Consider the following 18,362-nt stretch of genomic DNA (forward strand, 5'->3'; position numbering starts at 1 on the left):
TAAAATTTGTCAAATTTTCAATCAAAAAATAAACTAGTAGCTCGCCATTGTTGATGTCAATGATTACACCATGCTCACTCATGGTACTAACCCATAAAATCAGTTGGACCCAAGTGCCAGCAGAGGGAGCCAAACACCAAAAAACAAGTAACAAGCAGACATTACACTGTACTGTACATTTTAATCTGTTTGAGCGGGGCATGTGCGTTAATTGCGTCAAATATTTTAACGTGATTAATTTAAAAAAAAAATTAATTACTGCACGTTAACGCGATAATTTTGACAGCCCTAATTGGTTTATTTACATTTCAAAAACCAGAAGCCATTCATTTACGAATATGATTGGACTTTAGTTTACATATTTAAATATTCAGATATTAAGATTTGAATGAGGCAAAATAACATGCTTTTTCTCTCAAATATATTGTTATAATCATTTGTTTCGGATGTACTGTCATTATTTTCTGTATAAAAAATTAATTTGGTGTTCAAAAAGTCTTTTTTCAAACTTGAGTCTTGAAAAAGAGGGGGTCGTCTTATAATCAAGGCCGTCTTATATTCGGGCCAATAGGGTAATTAACGGGAAAAACTCGTTCTGGAAGATCGATAATAAAAAAAACCTTTTGGACTATGTCCACAAAAACGGGTATTTTTTGTTAGACGTTTTTATCATATAGCTATTTTTTTGTTAGTTTTTCAAGTTTAACCAAATGAGGTGTGTTAAACAGGGGCGGATCCACCAGGGTGGCACGAGTGGGCAAATACCACCCTAAAGGATAGGCTTGCCACCCCAGTTGGCACCGATGAAAACTACAATTTTTCATTCAATGCCATCAATTACAGTCATTTTTGGACTATAAGCCTCTACTTTCTTCCTTCATTTTGAAATCCTGTGGCTTATAGTCCAGTGTGGCTTATTTGTTGATTTATTTGGGTTAATAGGCAACACGTGCCTCCTAGCATGCATTGCAGCGCTTTAGATGTAAATAACAATCAAAATTCATGTTTTGTGCTAATTATTTCTTGAGTTACTGTTCCAGTTGTTTCATTAATTTAATATGGTATTTGGTAACACTTTAATTGACAGTGGTGTCATAAGACTGTCATACGACGGTCATATTTATGACATGACACTATGATGGGTATTACTGAATGCTTACGACAGATGTCATTAAGTGTCATCCGGCAAATTATGTTACTAATGCAATTTATGTCTAGTTTGGATCTTTTTAACACTAAATGACATCTGTTATAAGCGTTCATTAATGCTCACGAGAGTGTCTTAGTTATGTCTTATGGTGCAACTGTCAAAGTGTTACAACTGACACAGTAACTGAATAAATAATTAGGACAGAACATGAATTTTGATTGTTATTTACATCTGTAGTGCTGCAATGCATGCTAGGAGGCATGTTGGACAAGAACAGTGTTGACAGCAGGTAGCAGAACAGGTTGACTGTCTCCTCCAAGGGAGCAGTGAAGGGCAAATGAAGCTTCTTGAAGCAATAAAGCTTTGCAGCCAATTGGTTCAAAGCTTCATGGTGGTTCATTTGGTCTTATGACAGTTGTATGATGCCGCTGTCAAATAAAGTGTTGCCGTTTCATATCTTTTGGTGTAAATATAATACAGTGAGGACAGCTGCGGCTTATAGTCCAGCCCGGCTTATCTATGAATAAATGTCGTTTTCGTGTCAAATTTGGCGGGTGGCAGCTTATAGTCAGGCGTGTCTTAGAGTGCGGAAATTACGGTAAGTAGCGGTGTCACGAGGATTCTACCAGATATTATCGGGTGGCCGATAAAAGCATTTTAAAAAGATATCAGATAATATCGACATCGGTTCTTCATGATCTGTTCTGACGCGCCCCCTGCTAGTACTAGGTGTAGATAGATAGATAGATGGATAGCACTTTCTGCTGATGTAATCACATGTGGACACGAGCACATTGTGAATACAGATAGCTAAACGGACGAGCTAACGCCGGCAGCCGGTGTACCATAGTGGTTCTTGCCATCTCACCACATTGTTTGTGCCTTAAACAAGCATCTCTTCCAAGTTATATTCTTTCTTTGCTTTATATTCATTAACGTTGTGTCGTGTATTGGAGATGTGTGTACGGGTAATCCCTGGGTTACAATGTACCCGATTTACATGACTTTGGCGTCAGACGCATATCTTGTCCCATTTTTTTTTTTTTTTTTTTAAATACTGTTGACTTTTATTTTGTGATGCATGCTTTTACTTTGGCGCAGGAAACGTAGAGCAAGTAATACGCACGCGAGTAAGAGCGCATGTACACACAAATGAGAACGTATTTATGCACACGAAGAAGTCGCACCGCCGAGTGAGAGACGGGAAAAGGGGACAGCTTAGGTCGCTGTCTAGCTAGGCTTCAGTTCCAACTTCTTGGGGAGGACAATACAATGACGTGTAATACAGTTTTTTAATAGTTATTTTGAGATTTAGGAGGTATTTAGGGGTACTTAAAAGGCTCATTCTAAATTTGTGTTACGTCGCCAGCGCAGAAACGGAACTCATTTGTAACCCGGGGACTACCTGTATCAGTTTATAAATGCTACTTGTGCCTTTTTTTTGGTACTATCTACATATTAATACTTAGCAAGCTAACCTGGCAAATTTTTGCGTTTCCAGCGCCCCGCAAATTCTGACGCCATTTAAACCATAGAGCTCTCTGGAAAAGTTGCCACCCCCGTTGCTGTTGTCATGAAAATGGCCCCTTAATAAACACCATTTTTGAAGAAATTATATGGAATCACCGAGTGCTGTACAATATGAAAAAAAAAAATCACGATATGCAATATTACACAATATTACTCACGTACAGTTGGTCAGGGGGAGCCAATTAGCTAACTATTGGGTGGAGATTGAGACATCTTGAGGCCGATTGGTGGTACTAGTATGGCTTATGGATTTCCATCAATGTAGCAGCACAAATTGAGCACCAAAATGTTCATTTTATGAACATGTCTATGGCGACGATAACGACTATAGATATGTAAAATGTCAATGGAAAGTTTTACATCGTTTTGCCAATATATATCATCATATCGTACAGCACTAAATAACGAACATGCAAACACCAAAACAAAACAATTTCCAAGTTGCTGATCTCCTCACAATACCCTGATATAAATACCATAATGATCAATAGGACATTGGTTTCTTCACTCTCGGCAAGCAAGAAAACCCCCATAAACAAAATGTTGAACCAGTCACCAAGCTTCAAGAATCCCAACAGAAAGTTAAAAATACCTGGGTAGAGTGACGCCTCCGTCATGGTCACTTTGTCTTTTTGTGAGAAGGCAATTAGAGAATATTATGCACATGCAATATGTGTGGGCGTGTATGTGTGTGCGTATGTGTGCACACACCTGTCTGATCCCAGTAGTCTGAAGATGCGCGTACTGTCTGAAATCTCCTGCGTGATCTGAAAATTTGCAAAAAAAAAATTAAACGTATGCGATTTTTATATGGCAAAAATTGCTTTTCGCATATGGTGTTTTTTTTTTTTTTGGTAGATGGCAGAATAGCTTTTACAGCGCATTGACATTCAACTGGCACCCAAGTAAGGAGATGCCATTGACAGCCTTGCGCGTCCAAATTTCCCATTCTTTTCCAATGGCAGAAAAACGATGTAATGGTAAGTGTATGGTCAAAAATCACACATGTTTTTCTGCCATTCAAAATGAATGGGAATTTTGGACGTGCATGGCTGTCAATTGCATGGACGTGCATGGCCTGCAAAAATGCCATATGCCAAAAAGCATTTTGCCATATGCTAAAAAAAATACAATGTTATATACCCCCTCTCAAAAAAAATGCCACATGCCAAAAACCATCTACAAAAAAACTACCATTTTGCCATATGCTAAAAAAAATACAATGTTATATACCCCCTCTCAAAAAAATGCCACATGCCAAAAACCATCTACAAAAAAACTACCATATGCCAAAAGTTATTTTGCCATATACAAAAAAATGCAATATGCCAAAAAAGCCATACCCCCTGCCCCCAAAAAAAGACACATGCCAAAAGCCATTTTGCCAAATGCCAAAAAATGCAGTATACCAAAACAAATGCCATGTGCTGAAAGCCATTTGGCCATCTACAAAAAAACAACCATATTCCAAAAACTATTTTACCACATACAAAAAAAAATGCCATATGCCAAAAAAGCCATAAACTGTACTTAAAAAAATGCCATAAGCCTAAAGTCATTTTGCCATATGCCAAGAAATGCCGTATACCAAAACAAATGTCATATGCCAAAAGCCATTTGCCATATACAAAAAAAAAACTACCATATGCCAAATTATTTTGCCACATAGAATGCTACATGCCAAAAGCCATTTTGCCAAATGTCAAAAAATGCCGTATACCAAAACCAATGCCATATGCCAAAAAAGCCATATACTGTACATAAAAAAACGCCATATGCCAAAAGTCATTTTGCCATACGCCAGGAAATGCTGTGTACCAAAACAAATGCCACATGCCAAAATCCATTTGGCCATCTACAAAAAACTACCATATGCCAAAAGCTATTTTGCCATGTACAAAAAAATGCCACATGTAAAAAAAAAAATGCCATGTGCCAAAAGTCATTTTGCCATATGCCAAAAAATGCTGTATACTAAAACAAATGGCATATGCCAAAAAACATTGGTAACACTTTATAATAATAATCCGTTTTACTAGTTAATAGATCATTATTAAACTGTTGATAAATGATTTATTGTTGATTTGTGAAGTATTTGTTAACAGTTTGTTAAGCATTTACAGGGTGTTCTTAACCTGAAACACAGTGTGTAGAAACGTTTCAAGTTTTTGTGTGTAACATTTGGCATGTCTATCTTTTCAGGTTAAGAAATGCCATTCACTTCAAAAGAAAAGGCATTTTGATAAGGCATTTTGCAGGCAGCGCTCATGTTGCACATTTATGAAAATCTGCCATAGAACCAACAAATATTTGTACTTTTATTTGTATATTTATCCAATAAAACTTATGACCTTCAACATAAAGTGTATATAGTTTTATTAAGCTCCATCAACTAGCATGGGCATTTAGAATGGGGTCAACCATATTGGAACACCCTGTAAATGCTTAACAAACAGTTAACAAATACTTCACAAATCAACATTTATCATTTATCCACAATTTACTAATGATCTATCAACTAGTAAAACGGATAGTTATTATAAAGTGTTACCAAAACATTTTGCCATATACAAAAAAAAAAACCTAACATATGCTTAAAGTAATTTTGCCATATAACAAAACAAAATGCCATATTTAAAAAAAAAAAAAAAAGCCATATGCCAAAAGGCATTTTGCCATATGCCAAAAAAAGCCATAACCCCCCCCAAAAATGCCACATGCCAAAAGCCATTTTGCCACATGCCAAAAATGGCGTATACCAAAACAAATGCCATTTGGCCATCTACAAAAAAACTACCATATGCCAAAAGCTATTTTGCCATATACAAAAAATGCCATATGCCAAAAAACTCATATATATAAAAAATGCCATATAGCAAAAGTCCTTTTTCCATATGTCAAAAAATGCTCTATTCCAAAAAATGCAATTTGCCAAAAGCTATTTTGCCATATACCCCCCCAAAAAACATGCCAAAAGCAATTTTGCCATATACCAAAACAATATGCTATATGTCAAAAAAGTGTCATATGCCAAAAGCCATTTTGCCATATGGCAACTAGTTTAAAAAAAAAAACAATTTGTCATGGTGGTCCACGCGGGTTTGGTGAGAAACCCGGCTCACCTCGTTGGTCTTGAAACTCCGCCCCTGCATGCCGTGCCTCCAGAAGGCCAGCACGCTATCTTGGAGACAAACTGGGAAGAAAAAAATACAAAACAATTGGGTTTCATTCGTTCTCTGTCACTGACGACGATAAATGTCTAACCCATCATGGATCATGGTTTCTACAGGTATCAGCTAATCTCATTTAATGCTTTTTAATGCCACTTGAAGCGAATTTAATGCCCATGCCCAACAGCGGATAGTTTCACACACACAAATTGTACCATGTCTGATGACTTATTAACCGATAACAGATATCCCGATATTGTAACTCCAAAAATCCGATACCGATATATGCAGTCGTGGACTTAACATATTATGGCTAATTGTGCTGCGATTCACCGCTGGACACAATAATAATGTTAAATGTAACAACTTCCAAGTTTTTCCAATATAATAATTCTGTGAAAAATAAGAACAACTTCAACTGAAGTTACCAATATCAAACCGATACCGATATATGTGTTCGTGGACTTAACATACTATGGCTAATTGTAGTTCGATTCCTCACTAGATACGTTAATGATGATAAATGTAACAACTTCAAGTTTTTCAAGTGCAAATATCAGTTGAATCAGTACAGTTGAATAAGTTATGTAATGAGTTTATAATTCATTATTTTTCTATCATTTGTTCATTTAATTTTTGCACCATGAATGCCAATGGTCTGCTCACATAACAAACACAAGCATCTTTTTTGGGAGACATCTAATGGTCAATTTATGCCATTTATTTAATTGCTTTTTTGAAATGCATTTTAAGGCCTGAATGTTGACAAAATCTATTTCATGACTTTTACTAATTTTTAATGACCCGCATGAACCCTGAAAAATGTATTGCAGTCAATAAGTTCAATCACTTTGCTTTTTTTCCTACCTGTGGACTCAATTTGGAAATTGAAGGTGAGCTCGGCAGACAACTTCCTGCTGGATTTCAGCCTGCCCTGGAGATTGACGATCTTGATACACCCTAATTGATCAAGAAAGTGATTAAATGTGTGATGAAGTTGCGCATCAGAACGTGAAGCTGACTTACGGTCGAGACAGACGAGGATGGTGTCCCTCTCCAGCTGCGTGACGTGAATCACACACGTTTGAGGCGTGTCTGCGTCAAGAAAGAATACTTTTTCAGAATACCGATAGTAAAAGTAACACATTCTTCAGACAATAAGGAGCACTTTTTCCCCCTCCCATAATTTGGCTGGTACTACAACTTACTAGTATACTCAGATGCAACATATATTGTCGATAAAATCTGCTCTTAAATGTTAAGTCACACTAATTGAGTAAAACATGATATGTTAGGGCTTTGTCATTCGATCTCCATTATGTTAAAGATTTTTTCACATTTTTTTTTTAAGTGTAGTTTTAAAGAAGCACTACGTTAGTTAGCATGTTCGAGCAGGTTCTCTCACCTGTCTCTGTGAACCAGGAGGAGGTAGCGTTGGGATTAGGGTTGACGGTGCCGAAGCGGACCACCTGGTTGAGCTCGCTCCCTTTACTGACCGCCACGCAGATGAGAGGGTAGGTCTGCTCCGGGACCACCAACATCTCAAACACCTCGAGCGGGCACGGCAGAGGGAAGTCGATGGTCTGTTTCCCCGCCCGCCCAAAAACAAAAAAAATGTTTGAGTTAATTTACAGCCCAGACGATTGAGATGGAAAAATAATTCACATGTGGTAGTGACCTTGATTAGCATGAACTTCTGCATGGATTCCACCCACTCCAGCAGCATTACATGGGACTGAAAGGCCCCGCAGAGGTACTTGTGGCCTGTGTATGGGTTGCGCACTGTACGCAAATCAGCAATAATAAGGAAATAAATCAGTGGTTTCATAATACAAGAAACAAACAATATTAGAGACTTAAAAGTCATAATTCCGACTCACCTACGCAGCATTTTTGGCACCCTTTAGTGTCTGGAATTTTGGTGGAAACTGCAAACTTCCTGTAACGAATGAAGAAAGATACATTAAATATATTATATAGTAATAGTATCTTTAACAATTCCTTTGAATTCATTGGCTGCCATTGACGGCGCTGCTCAAAATAGATTAGGCGTCTAGCGCCGTCAATGGCAGTGAGACACAGGCACTCTCCTCACTTTAAATGAATTGGATGTCTATTATTGACAGTGGCAGGCAATGAGTTAAACACTATGAAATAAATAAATAAATAAACTAGCTCATTATTACAAGTATTTACAGTGCTGGCCAAAAGTTTGAGCACCCCTGCAATTACAGTGCCTTGCAAAAGTATTGGGCCCCCTTGAACTTTGCAATCTTTCGCCACATTTCAGGCTTCAAACATAAAGATATAAAATTTTAATTTTTTGTCAAGAATCAACAACAAGTGGGACACAATCGTGAAGTGGAACAAAATTTATTGGATAATTTCAACTTTTTTAACAAATAAAAAACTGAAAAGTGGGGCGTGCAATATTATTCGGCCCCCTTGCGTTAATACTTTTTAGCGCCACCTTTTGCTCCAATTACAGCTGCAAGTCGCTTGGGGTATGTTTCTATCAGTTTTGCACATCGAGAGACTGACATTCTTGCCCATTCTTCCTTGCAAAACAGCTCGAGCTCAGTGAGGTTGGATGGAGAGTGTTTGTGAACAGCAGTCTTCAGCTCTTTCCACAGATTCTCCACTGGATTCAGGTCTGGACTTTGACTTGGCCATTCTAACACCTGGATACGTTTATTTTTCAACCACTCCATTGTAGATTTGGCTTTATGTTTTGGATCATTGTCCTGTTGGAAGATAAATCTCCGTTCCAGTCTCAGGTCTTGTGCAGATACCAACAGGTTTTCTTCCAGAATGTTCCTGTATTTGGCTGCATCCATCTTCCCGTCAATTTTAACCATCTTCCCTGTCCCTGCTGAAGAAAAGCAGGCCCAAACCATGATGCTGCCACCACCATATTTGACAGTGGGGATGGTGTGTTCAGGGTGATGAGCTGTGTTGCTTTTACGCCAAACATATCGTTTTGCATTGTGGCCAAAAAGTTCCATTTTGGTTTCATCTGACCAGAGCACCTTCTTCCACATGTTTGGTGTGTCTCCCAGGTGGCTTGTGGCAAACTTTAAACGAGACTTTTTATGGATATCTTTGAGAAATGGCTAATTTCTTGCCACTCTTCCATAAAGGCCAGATTTGTGCAGTGTACGACTGATTGTTGTCCTATGGACAGACTCTCCCATCTCAGCTGTAGATCTCTGCAGTTCATCCAGAGTGATCATGGGCCTCTTGGCTGCTTCTCTGATCAGTTTTCTCCTTGTTTGAGAAGAAAGTTTGGAAGGACGGCCGGGTCTTGGTAGATTTGCAGTGGTCTGATGCTCCTTCCATTTCAATATGATGGCTTGCACAGTGCTCCTTGAGATGTTTAAAGCTTGGGAAATCTTTTTGTATCCAAATCCGGCTTTAAACTTCTCCACAACAGTATCTCGGACCTGCCTGGTGTGTTCCTTGGTTTTCATAATGCTCTCTGCACTTTAAGCAGAACCCTGAGACTATCACAGAGCAGGTGCATTTATACGGAGACTTGATTACACACAGGTGGATTCTATTTATCATCATCGGTCATTTAGGACAACATTGGATCATTCAGAGATCCTCACTGAACTTCTGGAGTGAGTTTGCTGCACTGAAAGTAACGGGGCCGAATAATATTGCACGCCCCACTTTTCATGAAGTTTTTTATTTTTTTAAAAAGGTTTAAATTATCCAATAAATGTTGTTCCACTTCACGATTGTGTCCCACTTGTTGTTGATTCTTGACAAAAAAATTCAATTTCATATCTTTATGTTTGAAGCCTGAAATGTGGCGAAAGGTTGCAAGATTCAAGGGGGCCGAATACTTTTGCAAGGCACTGTATATCAGATAATGCTTAATTTCTCCTAGAAAATGATTGCAATTATAAATGCTTTGGTAGTAATATCTTCATCTATTTTGCTTGCAATCAAAAAACACAAAAGAGATTTAAAAAAAATAAATCATTATAATTTTACACAGAACTCCAAAAATGGACCGGACAAAAGTATTGGTACCCTTTGAAAAATAATGTGCTGCTTCTCTAATTTGTGTAATTAACAGCACCTGTTACTTACCTGTGGCACATAAAAGGTGGTGGCAATAACTAACTCACATTTGCAGTCATTTAAAATGGATTAAAGTTGACTCAACCTCTGTCCTGTGTCCAACCACATTGAGCATGGAGAAAAGAAATACCAAAGAACTGTGAGGACTTGAGGAGCAAAATTGAACGTTTAAGACCTGAATGTTCCTGGTTCTACCGTGCGCAGTGTCATCAATAAGTGTAAAGCCCACGGCACTGTAGCTAACCTACCTAGATGTGGACGGAAAAGAAAATTTGTCGAGAGATTTCAACGAAAGATTTAGCGGATGGTGGATAAATAACCTTGACTAACATCCAAACAAGTTCAAACTGTCCAGCAGTTTGAGAGTACAACAGTGTCAACCTGTACTATCCGTCGGCATCTGAATGAAAAGGTATTCTATGGTAGGATACCCAGTAATACCCCACTTCTGACCCAGAGAAATAAAAAAGCCAGGCTGGAGTTTGCCTAAACTTATCTGAGAAAGCCAAAAACGTTTTGGAAGAACGTTCTCTGGTCAGATGAGACAAAAGTAGAGCTTTTTGGGAAAAGGCATCAACATAGAGTTTACAGGTAAAAAAAACGAGGCCTTCAAAGAAAAGAACACGGTCCCCGCAGTCAAACAGGGCGGAGATTCCTTGATGTTTTGGGGTTGCTTTGTTGCCTCTTGCACTGGACTGCTTGACCTTATGCATGGAATTATGAAGTCTGAAGACTACCAACGAGTTTTGCAGCATAATGTAGGGCCCAGTGTGAGAAAGCTGGGTCTCCCTCGGAGGTCATGGGTCTTCCAGCAGGACAATGACCCAAAAGACACCTCAAAAAGCACTAGAAAATGGTTGGAGAGAAAGAACTGGAGACTTCTATAGTGGCCAGACCTGAATCCCATAGAACACCTGTGGAGAGATCTGAAAATGGCAACCTTCAAATCTCAGAGACCTGGAGCAGTTGGCCAAAGAAGAATGGTCTAAAATTCCAACACAGCATTGTAAGAAACTCATTGATCGATCCCGGAAGCGGTTGTTCGCAGTTATTTTGTCTAAAGGTTGTGCTACCCAGTATTAGGCTGAGGGTGCCAATACTTTTGTCCAGCCCAATTTTTGGAGTTTTGTGTTAAACGATAATGAATCCATTTTTTTTTATTGCATGCAAAATAAATGAAGATAATACTACCAAAGCAATCATTTTCAGGGAGAAATGGAGCATTATCTGACACAATTGCAGGGATGCCAATACTTTTGGCCAACAGTGTCCTGTAGTTCAGTTCATACTATTAAAACACGTTACCTTGGTATCATTTTATCAGGCAGCTTGTGTGTGGGAATGGCTACTGGCAACTTCTGCAGCTGTCGGGCCTGGTCGAAAAGCCCCGGCAGGCCGTGCGAGTACAGCTGGGAGGCTTTTCCTGTAAACGCGCAATGTAGCGTCATTTAAGGCCTTCTTCCATCGAGTGGATTTGTGTAACCACCGTAATGACTCACCAGACACTGACAGAAGATTATTGTTCATGACGTACAACCACGTGCACCGGCGGGGGAAGAGCTACACGGACAAACAGCAGAATTTGTTGTTACCAACTCTGTCAAGTATTTATCACGCACATAAACAGAGTGCACCCGACCTGTTCCATTGTGGTCTCATGAAGCTCATTAAGGTTCAGCGTGTAAATTCCTTCTTCGGCGCCAAATATTAAATATTGATCTGGGAAAAAAGCACACAGCAAAACATTTGAAGTGGATTAATAGGACCTTAGTGCACATCAATGACGACAGTCGTATCGTGTGATGATGCCTAGACACATTAATTGCCATTGACTGCGACTGAAGTCCAATCCTTTTGAACGTAGATTGGACGTCAATAGTAGCCAATGAGTTAAGTTTGTCACATTTTTTTTTTTACCTCTGGTATCTGGGTTGATCCAAGAAGTGGCACAATGGATCTTTAAAGGGCAGCCGTTGAACACCTTGGAGAAACACGCACCCATCTGCAAACACAGGCGATACTAATAATCTTAAAACATAAATTACCATACAAGTTTAAGAAGACACTTACATGAACTTTGGGTGTAGGCGGGAGCCCGTTGCTACTTGGCATCTGTTTGATACAAACAATTTGAAAGAAAAATCAAGTTTGGCTCATGAAGCTCTTGATACATTTCCATCCGCTTACCGGAACGTAGGCCTGTTGCGATAACAAATTTTAGTAGGCGATATATTGTCTCATAAATTATTGCAATATGCGATATTATTGCCTGTTTTTTTTTTTTTTATCCTATTAAACCACGAATATAGTGACAACACATCCTAATAAATCACCTATTGAAATGCAACAAATTGTTATTCATAAAGAAAACACAAACTATATTAAAATTTATAAATATTTTTTAAAAAAAAATGCATAATGAGTCATTTTAAAGCTAGTTAGGTGCAGAATATGAAATAGATGAGGAACCCATTGTCGTATATATATATATATATATATATATATATATATATATATATATATATATATATATAAGGGCTGTCAAAATTATCGCGTTAACGGGCGGTAATAAATTTTTTAAATTAATCACGTTAAAATATTTGACGCAATTAACACACATGCCCCGCTCAGACAGATTTAAAAGGCAGTACAGTGAAATGCCCACTTGTTAATTGTGTTTTATGGAGTTTTGCCGCCCTCTGCTGGCGCTTGGGTGCGACTGATTTTATAGGCTTCAGCACCCACGAGCATTGTGTAAGTAATTATTGACATCAACAATGGCGGGCTACTAGTTTATTGTTTGATTGAAAATTTTACAAATTTTATTAAAACAAAAACACGAAGAGGGGTTTTAATATAAAATTTCTATAACTTGTACTAACATTTATCTTTTAAAAACTACAAGTCTTTCTATCCATGGATTGCTTTAACAGAATGTTAATAATGTTAATGCCATCTTGTTGATTTATTGTTATAATAAAGAAATAAAGTACTTATGTACCGTATGTTGAATGTATATATCCATCTTGTGTCTTATCTTTCCATTCCAACAATAATTTACAGAAAAATATGGCATATTTTATAGTTGGTTTGAATTGCGATTAATTGCGATTAATTATGATTAATTAACTGTAATTAACTCGATTAAAAATTTTAATCGTTTGACACCCCTAATATATATGCGTGTGTGTGTGTATATATATATATATATATATATATATATATATATATATATATTTTTTTTTTTTTTTTTGCCAATTAGAGCCTGTTAAAAGTGTTAATTTGATTGAAAATGATTGTCATTTTGTCCGGCAAAGTGTGCATGTAACAAATTTGAAGCCAAATCATTATCATTTCCGATCAGATTTTTAATAATGGCTGCCATTTTAAATTTATTCTTAGTGTAGAATCTAAAGTATATGCGATTGCCTCCAGAAATCTGAACATGACATGCTTTTATTTTGAAATGGTCACCAGAAGTACGTTTGCAAAGCCACTAACTGTAAGCTTTACACTCAGTAAAAAGAAACAAAAACTAAATGCACTTGTTGTCATGTCAATGTCATGTTGTATCAGTCATAGATTTTTTTTTTTTGTTCGCATCGCTTGCAAATTCTTTAATCCAGTGAGTTTTCATGTTTGATGTGTCACCTTTTGACTGCAATTTTGCATTGTGGAGAAGTAAGTTGTCTTTTTTCCATTAGCCTCAATGTAGCAATGCTAACGTTTTACAATGTTTAATATAGAATTGTTTGCTTATTTTGTATGTCTGAACTTTAATTCCACGGCGTGTTGATGGCCAATAAACATCTGTGAAAGCTACTGGAGTCTCAAATATAATCAACACACAAGTGTGCCGAGTGCATGCAGCACACGCACGCACATGTGTATGCAGCACGCATGCGGCAATAAATCTCAGCCGGGAAAATTACCGCCCTCATTTTTATTTACCGCGCGATAATATGACTTATTGCATATTGCGACAGGCTTACCGGAACGTCTTTCTTGTCCTTCCGTATGGGAACGCTAGGGGGCATAGTTGACTGTTGTCTGTCAGCAGGACTGTTGCGCTCACCATTGTGTGAGGAGTTTAACCCGTTTCCTTAGAAATACAACACACAGAAAAGTTAAGTTCGGGTGAAACTGTGGGAGGGCGTGTATCATCGGACTTACAACACAGAGCGAGGCGAAAATTGACTACAAGGTGGGGGAGGGACGGTGGGAGGGAGGGAAGAGGGGAGCAGGCTCGTATGGTAAATGCAGCCACGACTTCATCTTCACTTTTTTTCCCCCCCTACGATAGAAAAGTCTCTCCTCTTCCTTCTTCCTCATTGGGAGTAGGCCACTGTTCATTGATTGACAGTACTTTGCGACCAATCAGGTGCACAGAAATTAGTGTCAGGACATAGTAATAAGCTGATGAGTAAAAGGAACTACAAACATGGGCTGTGTTCGGAATCATTCAGTTTTACACAGTGCGCTCATGAGCGAAATCTACAAGTGTTTTAAGCAGTAGTGGTTTTAAGGGTGGGCCCTAAGGGGTACTCGCCCCCTCTCCAATTTGAATGGCCCCTGAAGTGCCCCAGTTCCGAATTTATTACAAAGCAGGGAATTCGGCGAATCTTCCTTTTCTGAAGTGAGAATGAGATACTGTCGTTTCTAGAGTATGTTATATATTTACTTTTTTTTGTTTGTTTTCAGAAACATGTTTAAAATGGATCACAGTAATTTTTGGACTATAAGCCGCTACTTTTTCCCCCTCATTTTGAATACTGCGGCTTATTGTGTAGTGCGGCTTATTTCCTGATTTATTTGAGTTAATAGGTAACACTTTATTTGACAGCGGCGTCCTTAAACCATTATCATTATGATACAGTGGTACGAAAAAGTATCTGAACCGTTTGGAATTTCTCACATTTCTGCATAAGATCACCATCAAATGTGATCTGATCTTTGTCAAAATCACACAGATGTAAAAACAGTGTCTGCTTTAACTAAAACCACTCAAACATGTATAAGTTTTCATATTTTAATAAGGATAGCATGCAAACGATGACAGAAGGGGGAAAAATAAGTCGGTGAAACCTCTGCCTAAGGAGACAAAAGAGCAATTTTTTACCAAATATTTTACAAAATATTTTTTACAAAATATGAAATGTGATGATTCACTTATTTTCTCGTCAGATATCGAAAAGGCGTGTCGAACCAATCGTATGTTGAGGTAATATTGTGTATTTAAATAATAATTGAAAATAAGAATGATGGATGGATGGATGGATGGATGGATGGATGGGTGGGTGGATGACTGATTAAAAACAAATGTGCCCTGCACATAATATGGCCTGGGTATTTTATGTACACAAAAAAGCTAAAAATATATTAAAAAACAAAAAGTTTAAAAAAAAAAAAAAAAAGTCCTAAAGACAGTTTCCAAAATAATTGGATTTTACTTTTTTAAAAAAGCGTGGCCCACGCATGTTTTATGTCTTGTTTGTTAATAATTTTTTTGTCTACTTTATTTCAAGCTCATAACTTTTGCAACAACAGTTAGCTAAGGTTAACTAAACAACTTAGCTGAAGTCAATGAGCGACATTAGTCTCTTTTAAAGTGAATACAGCGCAAACTACTTCCAGGTGCCCCTTGAAAAATTGACTTTGAGACCCCTGGCCTACAGGTTATAGTAGGGCACTATATAGTAAAGAGAGAGAGTGATTCCGAACATAACTCAGGAGACATTTAAAGTGTTGATATTAATGGACCATTAATGGACTCATGGGACAGATAAATCAGTAGGGGAGGACAACTGGAGGGGCGGGGCAAAAGGATGCTACCAAGCTACTGGCTCTTACTCTCTTCCTCATCCTCTTTTTCCTGCTCCTCTTTCACCTCCTTCAGCACCTCCCACGCCTCCTCCAGCTCCTCCTCTGTGTGAGGCGTGTGGAGCCACTCCCAGAAATGCCTAAAGCTCCCATCGTCCTCCGGGGCGCACGTGTCGCCGTCCGAGCGCTCGCTCGCGGTCTCGTTACCTAGGCTGCTGCGACGGTGCGGCGGCAGCCTCGGGGGCGGCGGTCGCGGGGGCACATTGGAGGCGGGCTTGGCGGGGCTGGCCGTCTGAGGGGCCGGACAGCGCTTGACGGTGCCGCTGTTGCCGCCACCGCCGTCGTCCTCGCTGTGCGATTGGCCGTCGTCCTGTTTGGGCTGCGGCGAGCTGATGGACTTGGGCTGGGGAATGGAGATAAAGAATCACTCTAGTTTTGTATGTTTGTTAAAAAGACAATGTGTTGAACTAATTTTAAGTAGGACTGTCAAACGATTAAAATTTTTAATCGAGTTAATCACAGCTTAAAAATTAATTAATCGTAATGAATCGCAATTCAAACCATCTGCCATATTTTTCTGTAAATTATTGTTGGAATGGAAAGACAAGACTGGCATAAACATTCAACATACTGCACATAACAATAAATCCACAAGATGGCATTAACATTAGGGCTGCAGCTATCGATTATTTTAGTAGTCGATTAATCGATGAACTAGTTTGTCGAATAATCGAGTAATCGGATAAGTAACATGAATAATTAAAATACCTGAGCCTCAAACGGTATAGAAAAACAATTAAATACGGATCTATGTACAACAAAAGAACAATTGGCTAACTTACATAGCAAAAGTCCGCTAGCTTAAATGCTATAAAACGTTAACTCTTTTTTTTTTTTTTTTTTTTTTAAACAAGCTCTTAACAAATGGCTCAGACACATATACCCACAAAAAAACGGCTAAATATACCCATGAACTAAATTACGAATGCATTAAAAAAAAAAACAGCGGAAACAAAAACTATGGTTGTCTTAACATGGAGCAGCTGGATTCAGCCATGTGAAATGAGGAAGACTAGAGGGCAGTGTAACCACTCAAATCAATAAAACAGATTGCAAACCCTTTCAAAATAAACCATGACAACGCCACAATAATTAAACGAATACTCGAAGCAGCAAAATTTAATTCGAATCTTTTTTACTAATCGAATACTCGAGTTAATCGATTAATCATTGCAGCGCTAATGAACATTCTTTCTGTTAAAGGGATCCACGGATAGAAAGATCCTATATTAAAACCACTCTTAATGTTTTCGTTTTAATAAAATTTGTAAAATTTTCAATCAAAAAATAAAACTAATAGCTCGCCATTGTTGACTTCGCCGAGCAGTGAAGTCACATCGGGCTCCCTGCCGTTCTTCCACAGTGTCTTTAACTACGTAAGGTAGTGACTGAAATAAACCACAAGGTGTTAATGGCGGATTTTAAATTAATTAGAAATCTAGCCAAGGCAAATTCTGAGTAAGTTTTATGTGTATTTTGCATATCTATTTTGATTGGCAATGCCAGTTCTCTTTGCATTGAGCGCTTTTCTTTTTGTGATTATTTTTTTGAGAGATAGGAATATTATTTTTGTTGTGCTTTCAATAAATGATCCTGTAGCGACTTAACTGTTCCGCCCAAATGCATGATGGGAAGTTGGGCAACCACGACGGTCAGTGGTGGCTGCAAATGGTATACAGAATGTTCTGCGTTGTGTTCATTTAGCCGTGTTAAGAAAAAGATCGTCTCCTGCGCCGCCCAAACGCATGATGGGAAGTTGGGCAACCATGACTGTCAGTGTTGGCTGCAAATGGTATACAGTATGTTCTGCGTTGTGTTAAATTAGACATGTTAAGAAAAAATCGTCTCCTGCTCCGCCCAAATGCATGATTAGAAGTTGGGCAACCATGACTGTCAGTGATGGCTGCAAATGGTATACCGTATGTTCTGCGTTATGTTCAATTAGGCGTGTTTAATGCCAGCAATATGAAGCAATCATCAGAGAATCCCAAAATTTGAAAAATAAGGTCCTAATGAAACCTTTTTTTCAAAATTCTGAAAAGTCAAAATGAATATGTGTAATAAGCGCTCAGATATCTATAACCCTTGCTAAATCCTGTTTTTTTTTTTCCCATGGAACCTGTAGATGCATGTGGTGACTTGCATCCATGATTTTTTTTTTTCAAAAAGAAATGGTAAATTCTGAATTAGTCTCAAAATCATGAAATTTTAGGTGTAACAAATGTGATACATTTGGCAATATAGGGTTAAGAAAAAAATCATCTCCTGCTCCGACCAAATGCATGATGGGAAGTGGAGCAACCATGACTGTCAGTAGTGGCTGCAAATAGTATACAATATGTTCCGCGTTGTGTTCAATTAAGCGTGTTAAGAAAAAGATCGTCTCCTGCTCTGCCCAAATGCATAACGGCTGCCAAAGCTTAAGCCAATAAAAGGTGTGTCCACTCACATTTCTCTGCCTTTGCGCTCCAATGTGTTAAAACGGCGTCACTGTAAACTGTTTGAGGCAACGCATGTACGGGTCATTCCGTGCATGTGTG

General features: G+C 38.3%; 1 protein-coding gene across 9 annotated transcripts in view; it reads right to left on the bottom strand.

Annotated features, from left to right (window-relative positions):
• The window catches only part of LOC130922538 (mitogen-activated protein kinase kinase kinase kinase 3-like), a 95,550-nt gene that overhangs the window by 4,956 nt on the left and 72,232 nt on the right, over positions 1 to 18,362 (bottom strand). For 5 of the 9 annotated variants that reach the window (XM_057847334.1, XM_057847332.1, XM_057847333.1 and 2 more), the window contains 15 exons: positions 15,793 to 16,165; positions 13,935 to 14,044; positions 12,013 to 12,054; positions 11,860 to 11,944; positions 11,582 to 11,661; positions 11,442 to 11,502; positions 11,248 to 11,365; positions 7,731 to 7,789; positions 7,529 to 7,632; positions 7,256 to 7,433; positions 6,877 to 6,945; positions 6,718 to 6,810; positions 5,803 to 5,873; positions 3,392 to 3,447; positions 3,273 to 3,308 (listed from right to left, as the gene is read on the bottom strand). In XM_057847334.1, coding sequence (XP_057703317.1) covers positions 3,273 to 3,308; positions 3,392 to 3,447; positions 5,803 to 5,873; positions 6,718 to 6,810; positions 6,877 to 6,945; positions 7,256 to 7,433; positions 7,529 to 7,632; positions 7,731 to 7,789; positions 11,248 to 11,365; positions 11,442 to 11,502; positions 11,582 to 11,661; positions 11,860 to 11,944; positions 12,013 to 12,054; positions 13,935 to 14,044; positions 15,793 to 16,165 — 1,535 coding nt within the window. The remainder of the gene's footprint in view (positions 1 to 3,272; positions 3,309 to 3,391; positions 3,448 to 5,802; positions 5,874 to 6,717; positions 6,811 to 6,876; positions 6,946 to 7,255; positions 7,434 to 7,528; positions 7,633 to 7,730; positions 7,790 to 11,247; positions 11,366 to 11,441; positions 11,503 to 11,581; positions 11,662 to 11,859; positions 11,945 to 12,012; positions 12,055 to 13,934; positions 14,045 to 15,792; positions 16,166 to 18,362) is intronic. The other 4 variants (XM_057847338.1, XM_057847337.1, XM_057847335.1 and 1 more) reach the window with 3 other exon arrangements.

The sequence above is a fragment of the Corythoichthys intestinalis genome, chromosome 10, assembly GCF_030265065.1.
Source record: "Corythoichthys intestinalis isolate RoL2023-P3 chromosome 10, ASM3026506v1, whole genome shotgun sequence".
Lineage (NCBI taxonomy): Eukaryota > Metazoa > Chordata > Actinopteri > Syngnathiformes > Syngnathidae > Corythoichthys > Corythoichthys intestinalis.